This window comes from Arvicola amphibius, chromosome 18, assembly GCF_903992535.2.
Source record: "Arvicola amphibius chromosome 18, mArvAmp1.2, whole genome shotgun sequence".
NCBI lineage: Eukaryota > Metazoa > Chordata > Mammalia > Rodentia > Cricetidae > Arvicola > Arvicola amphibius.
Window position 1 is genome coordinate 20,397,670 of NC_052064.1, and position 21,854 is coordinate 20,419,523.

The 21,854-nt window shown below is 45.4% G+C and overlaps 1 protein-coding gene across 1 annotated transcript in view; it reads right to left on the minus strand.

Annotated features, from left to right (window-relative positions):
- Window positions 1-21,854, minus strand: part of Ptprm (protein tyrosine phosphatase receptor type M) — a 670,047-nt gene that overhangs the window by 54,918 nt on the left and 593,275 nt on the right. Inside the window, exons 19-20 of the mRNA XM_038315433.1 lie at window positions 16,604-16,680; window positions 14,406-14,442 (exon numbers count right to left, since the gene is read on the minus strand). Of these exons, the coding sequence (XP_038171361.1) occupies window positions 14,406-14,442; window positions 16,604-16,680 (114 nt within the window). The remainder of the gene's footprint in view (window positions 1-14,405; window positions 14,443-16,603; window positions 16,681-21,854) is intronic.

Below are 21,854 nucleotides of genomic sequence, written 5' to 3' on the forward strand. Positions count from 1 at the left end.
GGACTTTTCAGAAGGCTACCTCCCCAAGAAGCCTGCATGTGTAATTGCCTTTCTAGCACTAAACAAGCCCTTTGGTCATATCAGTGTAGTTGTGGGCATTGCCCAGGAGTAAAAACTATGGGAGTGGAAAAAAAATACAGCTGGAATATTTACCCCAGAAAAGCAGGCTCCCTGCCTTTCCAGAGACCTTGCTGTGAGGGTCAAACTTGGTATTGTGGGATGCCCTGAGTCCAGCACTCCCGAAGTGGAAGAAGCTATAATGATTATCTTAAGTGGAACCAGAATGTCTTACAGGGAGCCTCATTTTCTTCCATTAAATGGAAGGAGAAGGTTTCATGTGTTTTCTTTTAGATTTGGAGATTTGATTTGCTTTAATCTGCATAAGATAGGAAAGATATATCTAACATATCTCACAAAATACTCATTCTAGTTACACAGATCCTCATTTTGTCTGAGAAGATATGTAATACTACCTGCCTGCAATCGATAAGCTCACAGGCTTGAGAAAAGATTACGTTTTAAATTATTTTTATGTGTATGCGTGCTATATGGAAGTCAGAAGACAACTTGTGAAACCTAATATTCTCCTTCCATCATGTGCATCCTGGGGATCGAACTCAGGTCTCCAAGGTTTAAAGTCAAATGCTTTTACTCAATGAGCCATCTTGCATGTCCTTAGTTTTAAATCTAAATTCAAAATTTTGAAAGAGAGCCATATAAAAGTTTTCAAACTTTCTTTTGGGGATATAAGAAGGCTGTCTGGAGAGCAGGAAATAGAAATGGGCCAAACTGTATATAATGTGTGTGGAGGGATATCATACTGGAGCATGGGCGGAGGGATATCATACTGGAGCATGGGCGGAGGGATATCATACTGGCGTATGGGCGGAGGGATATCATACTGGAGCATGGGCGGAGGGATATCATACTGGAGCATGGGCGGAGGGATATCATACTGGCGCAGAAGCAGAAATCTGCTACCGAAGGCTTCGCTGAACCTTAACTATGACCCCGATAAAGAAGACCGAAAGTGAAGGCTGGGGTAGCAGACCTGGTCAAGGTGGAATGTCCTGCAGTTGTGTTAACACCTGAGAGGGGAAGGGGATACACAGGAGCTCTCTTGTGAAGAGATGGGCTTTCTGGAAGAATCATGAGCTTATGGAGAGAAGATAGATATTAAAGACACACAAGGGGGGAGACAAGTGACCCGATGGATCCCATGCCTGGGTAGGAGAGGGTGTGGTGGATGGTCTGAGTAGATCCAGGGTAGAAACTGCATTGTGGCAGTTCCTACCGATGCGGCTCAGCCGTCCCTGGGACCTGGCGTCAGCAACCATAGAAAAGAGGATAGGAGGGAAGGCAGAGAGGGCTGAGAGGAGCAGATATGGGACTGAGTCTGAGGATCATCTGAACCTCTTGCATATTTCAGACACATGTCAGTGTTTCGAGGAGACAGAGGAAACTGGCTCGCAAGATACAGCGACAGAGAGAACACAAAATCGTGACAAACAAGGGCATCACCGTGAGCCACACTTATTCAGAGAAGTTTGGAACTGGGAGGTGGCTCGGTGTGGAAAAAGTGCTTTGCCACTCCAGACAGACAACCAGAATTCAATCCTGGGAACCCAGTGGTGCACATCTGTAATCCCAGAACTCCTAGGACAGGGGAAGTGGAGACAAGAGAACTGGCCAGATGCTTGCTGACCAGCTAGCTAGCCTGGAGAAGGCAGCACAGGACACAAAGCAATGGAGACATGCTTGTCAGAGAGGAAGACCTCCAAAACTTGCCTTCTGATCTGCACAGGATCTCCCTCTCTTTTCTATCTTTCAAACAGATAATTAAAAAAATAAAAGAAAAGGCAGTATTTGTAAAACCAGAGATGGATAGAGTTTGGAAAACACTGTGGTATTCAAAGACCCTTTGAATGGGTGGAGATCTCTTGCTAGGGGCTGTCCCACATCACGATCGATTGCTGTGGTGTGGATCAGGGGTCACAGAGGTGGCGCAAGGACAGAGGGAAGAGGCAGGACCCTGAGGTGGCAAAGCTACAGATAAATCCACGGTACTTGGCTGACGCTGGGCCCAGCTTCTGCTTTGGTGGGCTCTTTGGGTACAGGTTCATGCCATCAGAACCGAAGACCATGCAGGGTGCAGCATGGGTGTGCGAGGAGCCAAGCCTGGGATTTGTGCATTAATTGTAAAGCTCCTGCTGCCTACATAAAAGCGGCCTTACGTTTTTGCTCTGTTATTGGTACTGTTGCTGTTGGTGATAAACTAAAATATGTATTATACAGTCGGTTTTTCAACAGCCAGAGATTAGACATCCCTTCAGTGGCTCCCGAGTAAGTTTTTACTGCAAAACTCTATGCCGTTTTTTTTTTTCAGCGTGATACTGCCACAACGCTCAGACTCATAATTTCATATTTAGTAGCTTTTCATTTTTGCAGAAGCCAAATGCAAAAGGTAACATGGGCCCACTGTGCTTCACAGACTGAAGTGATAACGGTGACACGGGGCACAGCTGGCTTTCGCGTTAATCATCTTTAACATCACTTATTTGATAGACGCATTTGCTCTCCCCTGAGGCTACTTACGGCAAAATGTAGAATTTTATGAATAATCTTTGGTTTCAGCTGTAGGAAAAAAAAAAGCCGATGCTGAGATGGCTGGGTACATGGGGTCCGATTTGCTCACTTTCCGAACTCAAAGAGAAAAACGGCTAAAAGAAACAAGGAAAGCCCATAATGCACCAGAGGCTAATGCAGAGTGATTCTGTGATGGGAAAAAAACTGGAGAGTATCCGAGTTAAGCTGAGTTTGAAAACGGGCATGATTGCGTGACAAAATACTGATTTCAAAGCCCAGCACCAAAGCAAAACCTCTTCCTGCCTAGAACTAAGGGGCTATTGTTCACCAGTCCCCTGGAATTTTAAGCAGTGAGCGCACAAGTAAAGGAGCTGGGCATCAAAGTTATATTAAAACACACCTTTGGAGAAGCAGCATCAGAAGCTGTGACTTAAACAGCGAGGTCAGACACTTTATAAATTCACGCGACTTCCACACAATGGTTCTCCTGCCCATGGCTCACTCTGACTAGCACATACATGATTGCATTCTAAACTTCTACAGGGACTTGCATATATGTTATTCTCACACCCGAAGTGTTCATGTGTGATACTTTCAAACCCGAAGTATGCACATGTGTTATTCTCATGCCGAAAGCATGCACGTGTGTTACTCTCGTACCGGAAGCATGCACGTGTGCTACTCACACCTGAAATGTGCACGTGTGCTACTCTCACACCTGAAGTGTACACGTATTAATCTCCTACCCAAAGTGTGCATGTGTGCTACTCACACCTGAAGCGTGCACCTGTGCTACTCTCGCACCTGAAGCGTGCACCTGTGCTATTCTCGCACCTGAAGCGTGCACCTGTGCTACTCTCGCACCTGATGTGTGAATGTGTGTTATTCTCACACACGAAGCTTGGCCCACATTTCTTGCTGTACCATTCAGTCGTTCTTTTCCTCTACACCACACTGGCCACTTGCTGACTGTCCATTTCACCCTCACCTCTCCTTTTAGGCTGAAATGCAAATGAAATGATTCATGGTTTTCTCTTTACTAGCCTCAACTATTTTGTTTCTGGGTGTCACGAGAACATATGAACCTCTAATTCAACAGTGAAAGGATTAGTTGGATTTAACTAGGAGCAAGTTATAAATGTGTATAAGTCACTTACTTATACACACACACACACACACACACAGTAGATGGACCTTTCTGTCTTACCTGATCCCACAGTCATTCAGTCCCAAATAAACACTAGAGGCTTATATTAATTATACACGGATTGGTCTATTGCTCAGACTTATTAAAACTAGCTCTTAAACTTAACCCATAATTCTCATCCTTGTTTATCCATGTGACGTGGTACTTTTTCTTAGTAAGGCATTCTCATCTTGTTTCCTCTAGGTCTTATTGTTGACTGCATCTCTGCCTTTCCTCTTCCCAGAATTCTCCTAGTCTTGTTGCCCTGCCTATACTTTCTGCCTGGCTACTGGCCAGTCAAGAGTTTTACTAAACCAATACACATGACAAATCTTTGCACTGTACAGGAGCATCTCCCACAACAATCAACACATCCCCAGAAGAAGCTGGCTGTGATTGCAGTTATAACGCTTCAGCTCTTATTTAGGTTAGTAACTCAGTTTTTACTCCATTTAGTCAATTAAAAATAATAAATTCTTTAAAGTCCGAACAAGCACACAGCATATGTAATCTCTTTGATACATGCCTATTTAAATGTGTTTGCGGGGGGGGGGGGTTTGTGGATACCTGTGGGCCTGACATTTGTGTGTGTGTGTAGGTCAGAAGAAACCAGATATCTTCGGGTGCCATCTACCTTTTGTTTGAGTAGCCATATAGTAACTGTATAGCAATGGTATAGTAGCCATGTGGTAACCATATAGTAACAATATAGTAACCATATAGCAATGGTATAGTAGCCATATGGTAACCATATAGTAACTGTATAGTAACGACATAGCAATGGTATAGTAGCCATGTGGTAACCATATAGTAACTGTATAGTAACTGTATAGCAATGGTATAGTAGCCATGTGGTAACCATATAGTAACTGTATAGTAACGACATAGCAATGGTATAGTAGCCATGTGGTAACCATATAGTAACTGTATAGTAACCATATAGTAACTGTATAGTAACCATATAGCAATGGTATAGTAGCTATGTGGTAACCATATAGTAACTGTATAGTAACCATATAGTAACTGCACATAGTAACCATATATTAACCTCTGGCTTCCAAGCTACACACTCTAACTCTATAGTAACCATCTTGCAGCCATATGGTAACCACATAGTAACCTGTTGGCAAAGTTGGCTTTCAAGCCAAACACTCTAACTCTTTAATACCTGTATTACCATACAGTAATCATATAGTTATTATACAGTAACCACTCTCCTTCGAGGCCTCTCAGGGTGGAGGGTGTCTTGGACTAGTTACTGACTCAAAGAATGTGTGTATACAGACGGAATGTTAATGCCAACATTCAAAGGTCTGATTTTGACCACGCTGTATAAGCAAAGTAGAGTTAGGAGTGAAATCACTGGTGGAGAACTGCTCACATAACTCGGTATTGCAATGTCTCAGAGCATTTCTGGGAATTCCATCTACGCAGATCGTTACTTGGATTTACTCTCTTCGGACTACACTCAGCATTGTTCCAGAATCATGCCTCTGCAGCCGCTGAACAAGCCCTTTCAGCTTGCAGGGGTACCCTGGGACTGGGAATGCAGAGGTTCCTGCAGCACTTGATCTGGAAGGCGGAGACAGGCAAAGCAGATCTGGTACAGATTGGGCCCCTGACGACCAACTGCACCACAGGCAAGGATTAAAGGGGTGGTGCGTGGCGGATAGCAGCAATCTGTCTACAAGGCAGTACTTGGCATTGCTTCTGCTGGGACTTTTGGTCCCTGATCCCTGCCTGGCACAGGTTGCATGCCATGTGCAGGGGGAACTGGGAGGGGGCACAGGACAAAGTGCTTTAGCCACGGGAAGCATGTGACATGTATCCACAACACAAGAGCCTCCTACTGACTGTGGCCCAGAGTCTTTACCAGTGTTGGTCTCCAGAGAGACCTCTCAGAGACTGAGGCCAGGTACTTGTGCAGGGAGAAGATGATCAAGGAGAGAAACAGAACAACAGCGCTCCGAGTGGAGTGGTTTGGCAGCCCAGAGGACCTGGCTGCCTTCTGTCACACAGAACGGTGGAGGGAAAACCCTGCATTCACCTGCTTTAGGGGCGGCTGCCAAAGGAATAAAGGCTTTCGTTAGTTTCCATCCTCTTTCATGAAGCCTTCCTCAGTACACAAGTGGGATCCTCTTTTATTTAACAAAAAGAGAATCAATCTAATAAATGAATAAAATGGAGATAAATTGGCTCCCTAGACGTCGCTGAGGGCAGGTACTCTCAAACGCTCTATGGCGATGTAAGGCCCAGCATCGGGAAATTTCTAGCAGTGAATTTTAGATGAGAAGACAAGAGACACAGGAAACTGAAATGGAGCTCATTGCTTCCTAACCCACCAAACAGGGCAGATAAACCGTCTAAGAAAGTCCCGGGCTGGACAGTAACCCCACAAAGTAGCCACCCTGGTACTACCCCAAGAAAAGCTCCACACTGTTAGACCGAGGTCACTGACGACTTTGTGACCCTGTGCTGAGCCCAGCATTTACAGAGAAATGAAGCCGGTTGTTGAGCTTTGAATGGCCCCGTATTTCAAAGGAACGGCTTGGCTCTGTAAGGGTGCATGGTGTTGAGGCCCAGGAAAGCCAGCACCATGGAACATATGTGGAAATGAAGTTACAACTCTCATTTCAAAGGGATAAACCTGGGAAAAAAGAGGGACCTCAAGTATCTATGTATTTAATCCCCTCTTGAACTAAATGTCCCTTAGGAGAGTAGGTCTGCCACATGGTATTGACTTTCTCTTCAGCGGTCCACACAGTTGGTGGCTTCTGCTGCAGACAGGTTTCCACTTGTAGGGACAGAGGTCACTTAAATACATTTCTTCCTCAAGTTCCAACTCTTTCTACTAAACATCCCCCCAAATTAAAGAGGATAGACTGGGAAATTAAAAAGTGTGTGTGTGTGTGTGTGTTTTAACAATTCTAAAACTTGGTATTTTGTGTCTTTTTAACTTCAAATGAGACATAAACCTAAATTCTTCTGAAAGATTTAAAAAGCCTTTGATGGAATGATTTAAAATCTAGTGTGTAAGAGAGAGCATGTAATGTTCATCTCTCTGCGTCTGACTGATTTAAAATATTATATTTTCAGAAATGCATCCATTTGTCAATAGACACACTGGTTCTGTATCGTGGCCATTATCAGAGATGCTGTAATAAACACGGGCTGTGTGTTCCAGATAGCTATAGCATAAGATCTTTAATATCCCTCCCACAAAAGGATGGTAAGTATCTGGGATGATGGACAGACTAACTACCCTGGTATGATTACTTTGCAATGCATATGTAGATAGAAACTATATTCCGTAACCATACCAAAATAACGTAAAAGGAAAATAAAAAACTACAAGCAAATAAAGAGCATTTATGCATGATTATCACCTGTCTTTACATTATTCTGGTTGAATTAAGCTTAAGCCCCATTATTTCGGGACATCCTTCCATCCCATAAGGCCATAAGTGGCTGGGACCTCATTCTTCTGTTTATCATTATTCTTTTTAGTCTGAACGTGTCTCTAAGTGTTCTCAGTGCGGGTTTATTAGGAATACAGGCCCGAGAGACATCTATGAGTTAGACCACTGGTCAGTTGGGCCAATGACTTTGGATATAAACTTGGGTTGTTAAAAGTAATTTTCTGGAGGAACTGTCATCGCAACTGTGCATTCAAAGACAGTCAGAAACAAGTGCACGGTGCAGCATGCCTCCCGTAGATGTGGCTGGAATCCTTAGTCTGGCGATCGCTGTTTGTTGGGAAATCACATGATTTTTTTTTTCCCCCAAAGCCCTGGCGTTGGAAGCTGAAGAGTGCTACGTTTCACTAGTCTCAAAGAGGCCAAAACAAATGAGTCCATAACATGACCTGCAACTGGCTGATGATGTAGGAGCCACTCAGCCAGGAGAAACAAGACCAGGACTGACCGAGAAGTGAGAGGTGAAAAGCTAGGCGCAGGGGTGCTGGGGGCAGAGAAACAAATGCTGTCAGTGAAGGCCGAGATTTGTATGAGCGGAAACAGCCCTTTCGATTCTACTGGGGAATAATTTCAAGTGGTCATCGCCACGTAGAGGCCAGAATGTGGGGGACAAATGGTTCTTTACACAGTGAAGTATGTGGAATGGGTACTGGAGCCCCGAGAACCTTCCACTTCGAGAATGGCTGCCACTGAAAGTTGTGTGAGCTCTTCAGAGCCCTGTGTTGACTACACCCGAGCCTGGGGGTGGATTCTGAGCTAGGGATGCAGAAGCCAGCTCATCTGTCTGGAACACAGAGAGAATGAAAGAGGAAGGCATGACAGGAAGAAGTCACTGGAGCGGTTTCCTACTTGTGGGTGGCTGTGGCTCTGTGATCTCTGTCCCTCTAGACACTGTAACTCTAATGTCTATGATGTCCACAGTGACATCTGCTCCCGGACGCAAATCTCTGGAGTCATAAAGCTTCAGACTTCTCATTTCTCAAATAATGGACCAAGGATGGCAATCAAAATTAATTCAATAAGGCACACTGGGCGGCCAGGGTCTGGCGGGGAGCAACTACTTGTGCAAACAGGAACAATGCTAAGTCAGATCAGTTACATGAGTCGGACTGTTTCTGAAGACATACCTAAAGAAAAGTGTTCCATGAACTAGGAGCTGGGCATTCCTTGCCTGAAGAAAGAGACAGACATGTCACTGTGGATATGCCAGCTATGTATTCCCCAGGGCAGAGGCCTTGTGGGGCCAGCGTGACTTCTTCTTTTCACCTGGCTAAGTCTTGTATACTCACACATTCTCGCCCTTCTACCAAGCATCCGCATGGTGTGGGCCATTGACCAGTTGCTTGGGACTACTCACTGAGTCAGTGAATGAGCCCTGTTACTCCCTCTAATGTCCTGCTTCAGGACAACCTTCTATCACTACCTGTCCTCTTCCTCCGGGTGACAGGCACAGAATGTTCCTGCCAGGCCGTCCCAGTGTTGCCCGATAGACACAGACATTTCTACCTGGTGTCCCTTTTCTAGATCTACCTGTGTGCTCTCTGCCAGTGTGGCTTGATACCATGGCCAGCAGCAGTCTCTGAATATAAGGAAGGCAGGGAGAAAGCCAAGGGCATGAGACACAGGGTCCGTCTGGATGCTGACTCTCCCAAGGCAATGGTCTCTAAAGACTGTGCCAAGCCTTCTTAGTGATGTTCAGTTCCCGTTTCTCCATGTAGGAGAAAGTGAAGTTTAGGCTCCAGAATTTACTATGGAGTATTTACATTTTTATTACCTGACTAGTGAGGCATACTCTGTGTGGGCTCAGTGCATGTCCAAGGCCAGTACGGGAGGAGGTAATTTTATGTTTCTCTGGCATCTACTAGTCTCTAGTATGCCATGGCATCTACCTCCCTAACCGTGAAGCTATGCTCTCTTGAGAGCAATCAATAGCTTACACGTAGATGCCATTTCCACGGATGAATTTGATCCTCAGAATGTGAGGTGCTGGAGTGTGGGGTCGGTTCTGTTTCCTGTGACTGGGTTCCTCATCGATCACCTGTGGGCAATACTGGTGCCTAGGCATCTACCCCCGTATTTGCAGCAACAAACTGATGTGCTATGTGCAAGAATGGAGGGCACGGCTGGGGAGAGAATCCAATGGACTGCTACTTCCCAAACACTAAGTGTCCACCCCGATAAATTCAGGAGGCTCACACAGCTTCTGTAACAGCATAGGTTTTGAACTCAGACCTTTGGGCTACAGTGCATATCTCCAAGGCAGCATATGTTAAAGACATAAATATCAGTCTTGGGATCCGTCCATTTACTTTCTTATCGCGGAGTCTTTTTCCAATATAAATACTCAAACTGTCGAGAAATCAGCAGGCATAAACTTTGGGGGAACAAATGTAAAACAATAACACACAAGCGAGAAAACCCCCAAAGGCAACAGAAGCCCAGACCCCACTGACTGTAGCCACAGCGTGAAAGAGTAGAACTGGAGGCCCTTCAGCTTGAAGTTAATTTGACATCATTTTAATAATAGTTTCTTAAACTTATCATGGTAAAAATGTTGGTGCTTAAGGCAGTTTCAATTGAGAGACAAGAATTAAGCGATTGTATCATAGAAAACCTGCTAAGTTGCGTGGCAGTGAGAAGCACTACTGGCTAGCAGGGAGGTACTGGGTTCTACGCTCACATACTGATGTTTTTGAAGGCTGAGCACGTAGTCCAGGCCTGAGAGTCAAGCGGCCCCTCTCTAAAGGCGGGGGGGCCTTGAGTGCACCCTGGAAAAGGCTTGTTTGGAGTGAGGAAGAGGTACAGTGTGCAGCTGTACAGGAAGAACAACTTCTGAAGTGGGCTGAAGTGGGGAAGACACTCAGGACCCTGCGCATGTTGGCAATTTTCTGCTACTGAGCTACAGTATCAACCCAACACTAAATGCCGCTACAGTGTCGGCGATTAACAACGACTGACTACTTCAGAATGGCCAGAAAGGATTCAAAATGCTCCCGGCACAAATGGAAAATTTCAGTCATTCTGGCCTGGTCATCACACATTGCAAACATATATCAAAGTGTTATGCTGCACCGCGTAAGTGTGCACAATTATGTGACAATCGAAACCAGAACCACGTAAAAAATAAAAGAGATAAAAATATAGATGAAACATGAAAATGAGAGAGAGAGAGAGAGAGAGAGAGAAAGAGAGAGAGAAAGAGAGAGAGAGAGCGCAGAAGGCAGAAAGAGGGACAATGTTCACAAGCCACACCCACCATAACAGAAAGTCACTTACAGATTTTCTTTTGAGGTTTCCTTCCCTATGTTGGCTAAAGCAGGATTCTCCTGAAGTCAGCTTTTAAAATGCAGCTAAGCAATAAAGCCGTTTTGTGCAGACCCCCTTGGTGCCCATCAGGAAGTCAGCAGGAGCTCTCCTGGTCAGGACACGAGTGGTTTTTAATGTTTACCATCCCATCTGAGGTCCACCCCATGGGTGGCCATGTGATTGTGAAATATGATCAGCTCTGAGCTAGCCTAGCCAGTGGCAAACCCCCTTGCTGCGAGTTGGGTGTTTGAAATCCTCTCCTACTGTCCTCCGACTTGCTGAGTCATGAATCTTACATGTTACAATTGTATGAATGTATCATTCAGATGTGATGATGTTCATACTGGACCATCAACCTAGACAGAAATGAACTAACACAGGCAGACAGGAAAAGCATTCTGAAAACAAACTAATACTCCCTCCCCAAAACAATATAATACAATAAAAAATACATCAAGTTTGAAATAGATCCTTTTCGTCTTCAGAAATACCACCATTATCATTAAGATCAAAGTCTGATATTGGTGGGAAATCAATACTGAGGAGTCTGGGAAGGCTATGAGGGGAGAGATGGCCTTTGCATTAAAGAAACCTGGTGACAATCTATACTATAACCTCTTGGGAATAAGCTAGGCTGTGAGAGCATGGAGATTTGTTACTTTAAGTACATTTTGTTTTTCCAGAATTGCGTTCGTACCAAATCCTGAGGGACACGGAGTAAGGAAGGAATTAAAACGTGGCTTTTTCTTAATCCTTTCTGCCTTTTTCGCTGGCTTCTGAGAACAGAGCAGCATTGGTGGCTTTTGGTGGTCCTCCATGAGCACACAGCAGCTGCTCGTGCCAATGACTGGATGGCCAGCTGCCTTTCTCACTAGCCGTCTGTGGCTACACAGTGCTTGTGGCGTACATGCGAAAGGAGAGTCTACCTTTCTAACCCCAGCATCCTGATCTGCCGGTGTCGCTCCCATGGGCAGTGAAGCACTATCAGTGAGGCGAACAGTTGTGAGCATGTTCCACAGCGAGCCAGGGCCTCCAGGGTCTGGCCACAGGGCACTGGACCTTCTCCATGAAGGTCAGGCCTCCAACCTGCCAGTCCTCAGCTAGCCTCTGGATGCTTCTCATCATCACCTGGCAATTGGAAGGCTGAGGTGGCCACCAAGCAAGGAAGTGTCAATGAAGCTCTTTTTGCACAAAGTGGCTTTGCTAGTGTTATTTTCTTCAGAGAGAGTCATCTCTCCCTTGAGGGTGGAGAAAAATCGATCGAGAAAAGTTCTGAAGGACAGCGTGGAGAGATGGTTATTTAGTCGTAGAAATCTTGAAAATTCCAAAGAGATTAAGTTATATGATGTGTATGGCATCTATGGAAAGCATGGGGTACCAATCAAATTGCCGGATAGACAAGCTAAGGGGAATTTTGGACATTTAACAACCAAAATTTCACGTGCATTATAAGAAGTGGCCAGTTCCAGACACCATCAATGTTATTAAATCACACGCTGTGACGCCTGCTTCAGAGCACTTGGAAGGCCCTCAGAACCCACGCCAGAACACCAAGAGTGAGTGCCAAAGAGCACGGATGAGTTTAGTTTGGGGACAGCAGGGTCCAGAAGGTGCTGAGAATCAATTCAGCACTCATTATTCTCGTCTGACTGCAGGAAGCTGCACCAGACTGTGCTTGCTCATGGTCCTGGCAGCCACTGTGTGGGGCTAGTTTGTGCCACGTCTCCACTGGGTACTCGAAGGAAGAGTGTGCATGTGTAGGGCTAGCCTGTGGCAGCTTTCCACTGTGTATTTGGCAGATGAGTGTGTATGTATAGGGCTAGCCTGCGGCAGTTTTCCACTGTGCACTCAGCAGAAGACTGTGCATGTGTAGGGCTAGCCTTTGGCACTTGCCACTGGCACTCTAAGGAAGAGTGTGCATCTGCCCAGCTAAGAGACCTTGGAAGGAGCTGTTACTAAGTACATGTCACAGAGAAGGAACCACGTTTAGAGACAGGGCAGGGGTAAGTTGTCATGACCCTGGTTGTGATGTGAGAACATGCGGCCACTCAGTTTCTTTATGAAGCTGTCCCTATTAGGAAGGGACAAGACCCTACCGTCTTTATCTTGTCTAATCCCAGAGCTTTTGACACACAGCGCTGCCCAACAATAGCGCCGCAGGGAGTGGCCAGATGCAGCTGCTTATCTGAGGGTTAGGGGGAATCTGGTTCCCTGTTTATGTTTTTGATAGCTACATTTCATGTGAGCCATCCTCCAGGTCCCTGGTGGACTGGGGCCAGGAACCCAAGGCTGCAAACATCAGGAGATGCTCAAATCTCTTACAGCCAAAGGTGTCGCGGTTTGCTTATAATCTCTGAATGCTTTAAACCAGCTCCATGAGACTCAGGATACTGAGAGTCCTGTGCAAAGGCTGCACACACACTTGCTACGCTGCATCATTTGGGGGATAATGATAAGGCAGAAAGTTCTGGACACGTGCAATGCATGAGGTCCCCCGAATAGTTCCAGTTCATGCTCAGTTGGTCTGTGGATGTGGAACCCACAGCCGGCTAACTTCCCAGCTGCTTTTTCTAGGATGTAATGGTCTCCCAGATGGCCCTCATATGCCCCAATAAAGACCCTTAGTTCCTAGCCTGGTACAGGTGTGGGGGGGGGGGGGAGAAGTGGGTAGAAGCTTTAGAAGAGATCACAACATGTGAGGTCATGGATCATCAGGGGATGTTGGTACCCAGGCCCGTCTCTTCCTTCCCCTTCCTGTTTCTCCAGCGTGAGGTGAGGAGCAACTTTCACTGGACCCTGGTCAGGGCGTACTGCGTGGCCACAGACCCTAAGCATCAGGGACAGTTAGTCATCGACTGAAAACACCAAGGTGTCAAAATGAACTTGTTTATCAGCTGGTCCTCTCAGGCCTTTTGTTGTGGCACTGTAACGCTAACGCAAATAGATCACCAGTAAGAATGATTAAGTTTAAAAAAAAAAAAAATGGAGAAATACATGTTCTTCGACCTTGCTGGGTCTTCTCTGTGTTTTAACACTTCTTGAACTCATTCATATCCATTCACTAAGCTATCTTTCAGGATGACCCATACACAAAACTTTGTCGCTCAGCCCTTCCTAGATGACCATCCTTATCTGCCACAGAGAAGAGCACGCGCGGAGATGTTGCCATGGCGACATCCTCAGCATGTCCTCTAGCTTTCTGTCATTTCCCTTACGAAAAGGGTTTGCCATCTGCATTCCACCTTGGAAGTATGAGCTTCCTGCTACCAGGTCTTCAACCATGAGCATTTACCACTGGCAAGTCCTGTTGCTCTGTGGCCATCGCATTAGAACAGCCTCACCCGTTTCCAATTTTGCATACAGGTTACCTGTGCCTCTCAGTGACGCTCTGTGCATTATGCCTACCCAGATACACGCAGGCCACCTCCTAGCTGCCCCCTAAACTCAACCACTGGGTCAACAGTGGCTCCCCAGCGGCGACTAGTACAGTTCTGTGGACAGCCAGCAGCCAGCACACACTTATTACAGGGCGCTCTTCTCTCCAACTCTCCCCAGAGCCACGTAGAAAATACTAAATACATTCTTGCAAAGGGTAGATTCATTCCAAAAGCATTTAGACTGAATTCAATTATGAGTCGGTGAGCACATTTCTTGAATGATCTCAACATGATGTTCTAAATCAGCGACTACAGCACCAAAACTTCCGCTGGGCAAAGAAGGGCACACGTGTCAATGCTAGGAACACAATGTACTCCATGTAAAATATTTTCATGAGGCCGTGGGTGATAAGTGTGAAGCGATGGAGACGAGCAAGCAACAAAAGACAGGCACGAGAGCCGAAATAAACTTACCTTGGGTTGCGATATAATGATTGGGTCGATGATAGCCCTAAAAACAAATGAGAAAGAATATTTGATAAACTCAAAGTCGATGGGTGGCACAGAAGTCACAGCCTAAGTCTGGGGGAAAGACTGCGCATCCCAACACTAACCACTGCATCCCTCGATGGCTCAGTGCCGGACACAGGATCATTTAGTTTGTCTTGCCAAGTTGAAGGCGCCTCAAATACAACTTTCTGGATGCTGTGCAGGAGTGCAAGGAACTTCATTATACATGGGCCATGAGGTGATGGATGAGCAGGAAGAGCCATCAATTTATGGATTCTCTGAACTAAAGTGACTAAGGCTCTTATTAAGGTGTGGATGGCTGGGAATGTTCAATAGCATCTTGTTTGCTTTGGGGATGTCACTGGCAGTGTGCCGAGGACTTAACGCACACTCTGCTCTATCAATATAGACAGTTCCATCAATAGCAGCGCTCAAAACCGTTCTCAAACGCGACTCCTACCAAGATACGATGCTCCATCAAGAGCCAAGGTTTGGAGAAGGAGAGCTTATAAAAGAGCCCCTCCTTGAATCATGACCCTATAGGAGGCAGGAAAGATTAAACTGGGGGACAAAGAAAGCAGGAGGCAAAGATATCATAAGACAAGTATCTGGGAAAGATAAAAAGTCAATTCAGAGAAAATTACTTCTAGTACATACTGTATCATTGTGGACGTTAATATATTTCTGTCCCTGGAGAGTCCCCTAAATACTGTTCTCAAAGATAACCGGAAAACATAAAAGAAAATTTGGAAAGAAAATACAGATTTCTCAGATGCCTTAAATGCCTATTAGATTATTTTTGCTCTTGAGTCAATAGCAATGAATAAGAAAGGCAGCAATTTTTGTCATACAGCGGACTTGCCCACATCTCAAAAGACAGAACTGAGACCAATATTACATAGAATTCCTTAGAGAATTATGCATTTGTTAGCTGTTAGATGCCCCTAGGGAAAGAGCATTGATTTACTTATTCTGCAAGTCTACTGCCTCAGAAATTATCGAGGAGACAGGAGGGTCGCATCTGATGACTGAGCTAGCCCATGCTGTTCCAGGCTGGCCCGTGTTACTATTTTTCAGTTTTCATCCGTGCCACTAACCAGCTGGAGATCCCCTCAATACCCTGCGCTGGTTGGTTTGTCAACTCGACACAAACCCAGACATATCTGAGAAGAGCAATCTTAGTTGAAAAAAAAATGCCTTTAAAAGATCAGCCTTGTAGGCCAGTCTGCAGGGCATTTTCTTGATTAATGATTGATGTGAGAGGGAGTGGAATGAGACACTCTGGGAATGGGGTCTGGACATAAAGTCATTTGTGTTTCACGTACCCCTTAGCCACACAGCCTACAGGCAATCTGTATAGCAATTTAACTCTGCGGGAACAGCGTTGCTGTGTTACGGCTGAGACCCTCTGTCACTGGCGACACTAAGCTGCGTGCTGTATGCTGACTGCAGCTTGTCGCATGAGGTGGCCTTGCGTCAGCACTGCAGAAATTTGGACTTTGGATTCGGGGATTAGGGAAACTTCACACACATGTGGCAGAGATCGTTCCTTGGAAGTGCTAACCCAGCACATGCCTGGGGATGGGAGGAAATGGATCCGATCTTGGGGTCTGAGTCTTGCAGGGCACCACACGGTACTCGGGATTTCCTACTTCTGATTTCATTCCCTTTTGTTCAACTGAAAGCAAGCCGTCTCTTAAAGAATTTATCCTAATGTAAGACATTAAGTGAACATGAAGCAGGATGAACATGGCAGCCATATTCAATAATTAAACAGCTTGCATATTTAATGACACGCCTTGCTTGCCTTGGAAGTCCTGGTGAACAGCTGTGGATGACTTTGAAGGCAACTTTAAAGCACAGCGCTGACAAGCGCCTGCAAATCACCGCGTTAGGAATTAGGCGGCTTTGTCCCATTAATATGCAAACATCTTTAAGTTGTTGACAAAAATGTAAAAACATTTCCTTAGTACACATTAAGCAAAGAGGGTATAGGAAGGGACTAATATGTTTCTCCCCAAACAGGCTGCCTTTGTGGAGCGTGGGGAACTCTGACGCTTGCTTGTGGATGTCGCTGACACACGACTACTAACTGCGCGGCAGATCCGGGGTGTGGTGTGTGTCAGGATGCCTGGGTTGATTGGCAGTTGTAAAATACATACATCGATGTAGTTGCCATTGATGTAGTCGGAATTGTTGTCCCCGTCCAGCATCTGCAGCCGCACCCGCGAGTGATCATCTGCAGAAGGAAGGAGAAAACAGACATGAATGAGGGTGACCCCCAAGGCTGCCCCAGCCTCAGAACTTCTGTGCAGCACACAGACTCTCCTTACGCACGAATCAGCTTTAAAGATGACTGCAGTGTGGGATTTGACATCCCTTGAAGGCTTAGGGCCAAGCCTGCAGTCTTGTGGGGGAACTAGTGGCTCTAACTGGGCAGATGAGGAGAAACTCTACCAGGCACTTCCTATCAAGATGATTTTCTCATCACATGGCCAAGCAATAAAGCATACTGATAATGGGCTGGAACTTTGAAAACACAAGCCCAGGGAGGCCTTTCTTCTCAAGTATTTTGACATAGTAATAGAAAGCTCACTAACAAGATAAATAATAAATATTGCACACCTTCTAAACTTCCCATTTTGCTATAAAGGTTAGGATCTATAGTTTTTTTTTAAATAATGAATCTTTTTTTAACCACCTAAACACATACATACTGTAAAAGCTAGAGACTCATACATGTAACTCTTAACCCACAAAAGTTATTTCTTAGAAGTTTGAACAGCTTCCCCAAATCACATACAAGGCTTCACATGCTAAAGGCTGCCTATAACGTCCACTACTTTAAGAATCAGAATGTGTTTCGAACCAGTATTTTCTTACATGTATCTTCTCTGTGTTAGCAGCCGAGGGGTGGTGGGTTGTTGGTGGGGTGGATGTGTGTGGACTGTTACAGTATCCGCGTTTGCCAGAAGAGCTCATGCATGTGCGTGGCCATTGTTGAGAGCAGCCTAGACAGTTCTGATGTCTCCAGAGATTCTGAGAGAAAGATGCTCCAACAGAACCCAAATCCAGCTGTTCTGCACATGTCAGGCTCTTAGCTAGCTCCCCCCAAAGAGAGGGGATATGAGCTGACCTTCTGTAAGCTTAGGTAGATCTTCAATTTGCCTCTTCATGATCTTATATATCAGTGTTGTACACGTCTTTCTCCCCTACAGATCAGACTTACTTAAGGATAGTAGCCATCTATGTAATATAAAACATTATATGTAGCCGGGCGGTGGTGGCGCACGCCTTTAATCCCAGCACTCGGGAGGCAGAGGCAGGTGGATCTCTGTGAGTTCGAGACCAGCCTGGTCTACAAGAGCTAGTTCCAGGACAGGCTCCAAAGCCGCAGAGAAACCCTGTCTCGAAAAACAAAACAAAACAAAACAAAACAAAACAAAACAAAAAAACAAAAAAACAAAACAACAACAACAACAAAAAACCATTATATGTAATATATAAGCATGCACACAGGAGATACCTACCATGTGTTTCCTCTCTCCATCTTGAGTATGTGTTCCTACGGAGCACACCACTGCCTTTTTTTATTTTATGAATACATATCCAGCTCACAAAGAGGTATCACCGGATAGCCACCAGAAAGTGTCACAGTGCCACGTGTGGGTGAAGGGTGTGGCACAACAGGAACTTTCGGATGCCGACGGCTAACACGAACATGATTGCGAACACCCAGAAAAGAATTTGCTATCGTGTAGTGAAGATGCAGACACCCGTTCTATGGGTCAGCAGCAAGAGGCTGATGCTATGTGCATCCTGAGGGAAATAACAACGCGCCTAGAAATATTGCTTACAATGAACAAAACTGTTAGTAGCTTATAAAGTGGGATGCTACTTAGTACTGATCACAGATGAACTACAGATCCATGCACAAACTACATAAGCACAAGCCTCAGCAAAGGAAAGCCATCCACAGAACACTAGCAATGCTCTCTGCTGACCCAGAGTGAGGAACTGATTTCTTAAATTAAAAAAAAATTATGTGTAGGAGGTATTTTGCCTGTGTGTATGTCTGTGTACCATGTGTGTACTTATGGCCAGAAGAGGGCATTGGATCCCCTGGAACTGACATTGTGAGCCATCTTGTGGGTGCTTGGGAACTGAACCCAGGTCCTCTGGAAGAGCAGCCAGTGCTCTTAACTAAGGAGCTCCTTCTCCAGCCCCTGACTTTTTAACTGTATTAATTTCGGTGACTTTAAATTTAAATAGCCATATGTAGTTCGACAGCTACATATTGTCATATTGACAAAAAGAGTAAAAAATGCCCAACTTACAATTTCATATTGATTACGTGTTCAAATGTTAATATTCATGCTATACTGGGTTAAAGAAGACACATTATTTTGTGCTTATTTTTGCATGTTTCTATTCAGTACAATCACTAGCATTGCAAAAATGTTTTGTATGTTGTTCGTATTATACATTCTATTTTTTTTCCTGGGACGATTCTGCTGGGAGGTACTCAAAGTATGGGGAAAAGGAAAATTGTTACTATCAGATCGCTGTAGTCTCTGTCTCGCTCTCTGTCTCTGCGTTCCGTACCTAACTCAGGCCTCAGGCATGCTAGGGAAACACTATCACCAAACCACAGTCCCAGCCCAATAGTCATTGCTTCAGAGGTAGAAGCATCAGGCTGTGATCAGAACAAGGTACACCGGGGTCTTCTGGTATCCTAGCTACCGTCCGGGATTAGACTTGATTGGTGGTTTCCTGAACCTTTGCCTTGCAACAATAAGCTAAGGAGTCTACTCTGAAGATATTGCTCTGTGTGAAACACACAAGACACAAAAGAACAAAAGGGCAAATACTGTGGGGCTCTGCTCATGAGGCTTCACGGTGGGAAACGACACAAGGAAATACCGTGGACATTAGTTGGGGCTGGGCTGAGGGAGGCATGGAGAGCTGTTTGGAAACTATGCGGTTTCACATCTGCGAGAGGGAAAGTATTCTGGAGCTGCGCAGTGGCAACAGCCGTGCGAGAAGGCAAACGTGCGCTGCACGGAGTCCACACAACTCAAAGGAAGCACGCACGCACGCACTTAGTCCACCCTTCCTGCGTTCTCTGCTAGCACCCTGGTCTCCATGGAAACAGCCCCTTCAAGGATGGCAGGACACCCACGGACTTCCAGTCTTAAGAGCCCTTTGCTGGAAAGATCTTCCTGACATGGGCATGCCCCACTCTCTGGTGATATACAGGCAGTAGTAGCAGGGACTCTAGCTTGCTAATGGAGAAGGCATACATTATTGATGTCCATTTGCTAGAAAGGTCTAAGAATTGAAAAAAAGTTAGGAGGTATTCTCTCTTTCAGTGTTAAAGTAAGTGTGAACGGCAAGAATTGAACCTACCTGCCAGGAAGATACAATTGTTCCCTGGTATATGTTCAGGCTCTGCCTCAGAACTGCATAAATACCCAAATCTATGGATATTTACGTTCTTTCTATAAAATGTCATACTCTTTGCATGTAACCTATGCAAATCCCCAGAATACTTTATCTCTATGATGGAAATGTGAGGTGAAGAGTTGCTCTCCCGTATTGTTTAGGGAATAAGGACAGGAACTCGGCACTGACTCAGTACAAAGATGTTCCCCTAGCCTCAATGGTGAACTCAGACAACATTGACTCTGTTGAGCTGTAGCAAGGATGAAATGATGTGGCCTCCTCTCACAGGAGTGTTGTTGGGAAGATCAAGCACGATTGTATATATCAGGTTCCTGGAGCAAGGCCTGTTCATTCCTGCGTTGGTCAGATTTTCATTGCTGAGAGCAGACACGTGAGAGACAAGTCAAGGGAGCAAGTTCCAGAGTCTCAGAGGCCTTAGTCCATCCCAGTGAGGGAGGATGTGGCAGAGCAGAGCAGACACCAATACAGGAGAGGCCCAGGCCCAGCACCAAAGGCAACACCTGCAGTGACCTACTTACTCAACAGGGTTCCACCTCCTTCTACCACTGCCCAACAGTGTCTCCATGTTATGATTCTATCAGGGTCGTATCTCTCCATGGGTTATGTTAGAGTCCATCAGCCAGGAACCAAGTTACTTCCTGTATCAGTTCCTACCGTGAAGAGTCGCCTCTTTTATGTGAATAAAAGCAGAAGTATTCTAGCAGAAGTTACACAACACAGTTCAGATCGCTGAGAGCAGGCAGTACGCTTAGAATACAGTCAAGCTGGGTGAACTAATGGTCCAAGCAGCCAATCTCAGGGGCGGGAGGAACAGGGGCTAACTTGAAAGAGGAAAAGGCTGAGCTATACTCATCGACTCTCACATCTGAATTGCCAGGCAGCTACTCTGTAACTTTTCTTATTTCTGTGCCATGACCACAGAGCTTACGGTCCCAGGCTCTGGAGACAGAATCCCAGAGTGAACCCCAGGCCTGTCAATTTCTGGTTGTGTGACCTTGAACTAATTAAGAGTAAACTTAATTAGTGCCTTGATTCCTCCCACTGTAAAATGGGAATAGTAATACTGGTTACACTGTACCACGCGAGGAGTCAGTGAGCTAATATAAACGGTGTGTTCAAAGGTGTCAGCTCCATGCATGTGAGTAAAAGCTAGCAGTCGGTTTAAGGACTGTAAATGGCACAGCGTAAGACCAGGTCATTTGTCACCTGGCCTATGTCGCCTTTGACTCTCTGTCAGATCTATGCTGGCAGCAGCTTTTCTAAAACACATCCTTTTGCTTTTCACCGCCTTAAATCATTCAGCGACATCAACAGCAGACGGAGCAACAGTGGATCACACGGGCAAAGGATTGTTCATACAGTCATTAAAGGGGATTGCTCTGGCTTTCGGTTATCTCCCTGGGAAGGTTCTTGTGGCAGAATGAGGCAGAGCAGGTTGCAAGCCAGCACACCAAATGCATGCGTGTGTGTAGTCAGCCCTCTGTATCCGCCTGCTCCACAGCTACACACCGGATGTGGTCAAATTGAAAATGTTAGAAAAGGGTGCTTGTGTTGAATCGGGACAGATTTCTTTTCCTGTGATTATTCGTTAAACAACACACCCAAGCGTCTCTTCATCTAGCATATACGCCCTTTTAATGATGAGTAGACCAGAGATTACATAAAGTGTCGCTGTCAGGAGGTGTCCCTAGTTTACATGCCACTGTGTCCTGCTCTATGAAAGGGACCTGTGACTTTCCCGCACACGCTGTGTGGAGGCCGTGTGTGCATAGCTACACGTGGTGTGGCCACCGGAAGGAGGGGGCTTCTGTGAGGCTGAGCTTTGACGTGATTTTACATACAGTAACTGTCTACATGCTATATATTGTCTTCATAATCAGAAAAAAAAATTCTGCCTCTATTTTTATCGGAAAACAAAACCAACAGAAATGAAAAAGAATTAGAAAA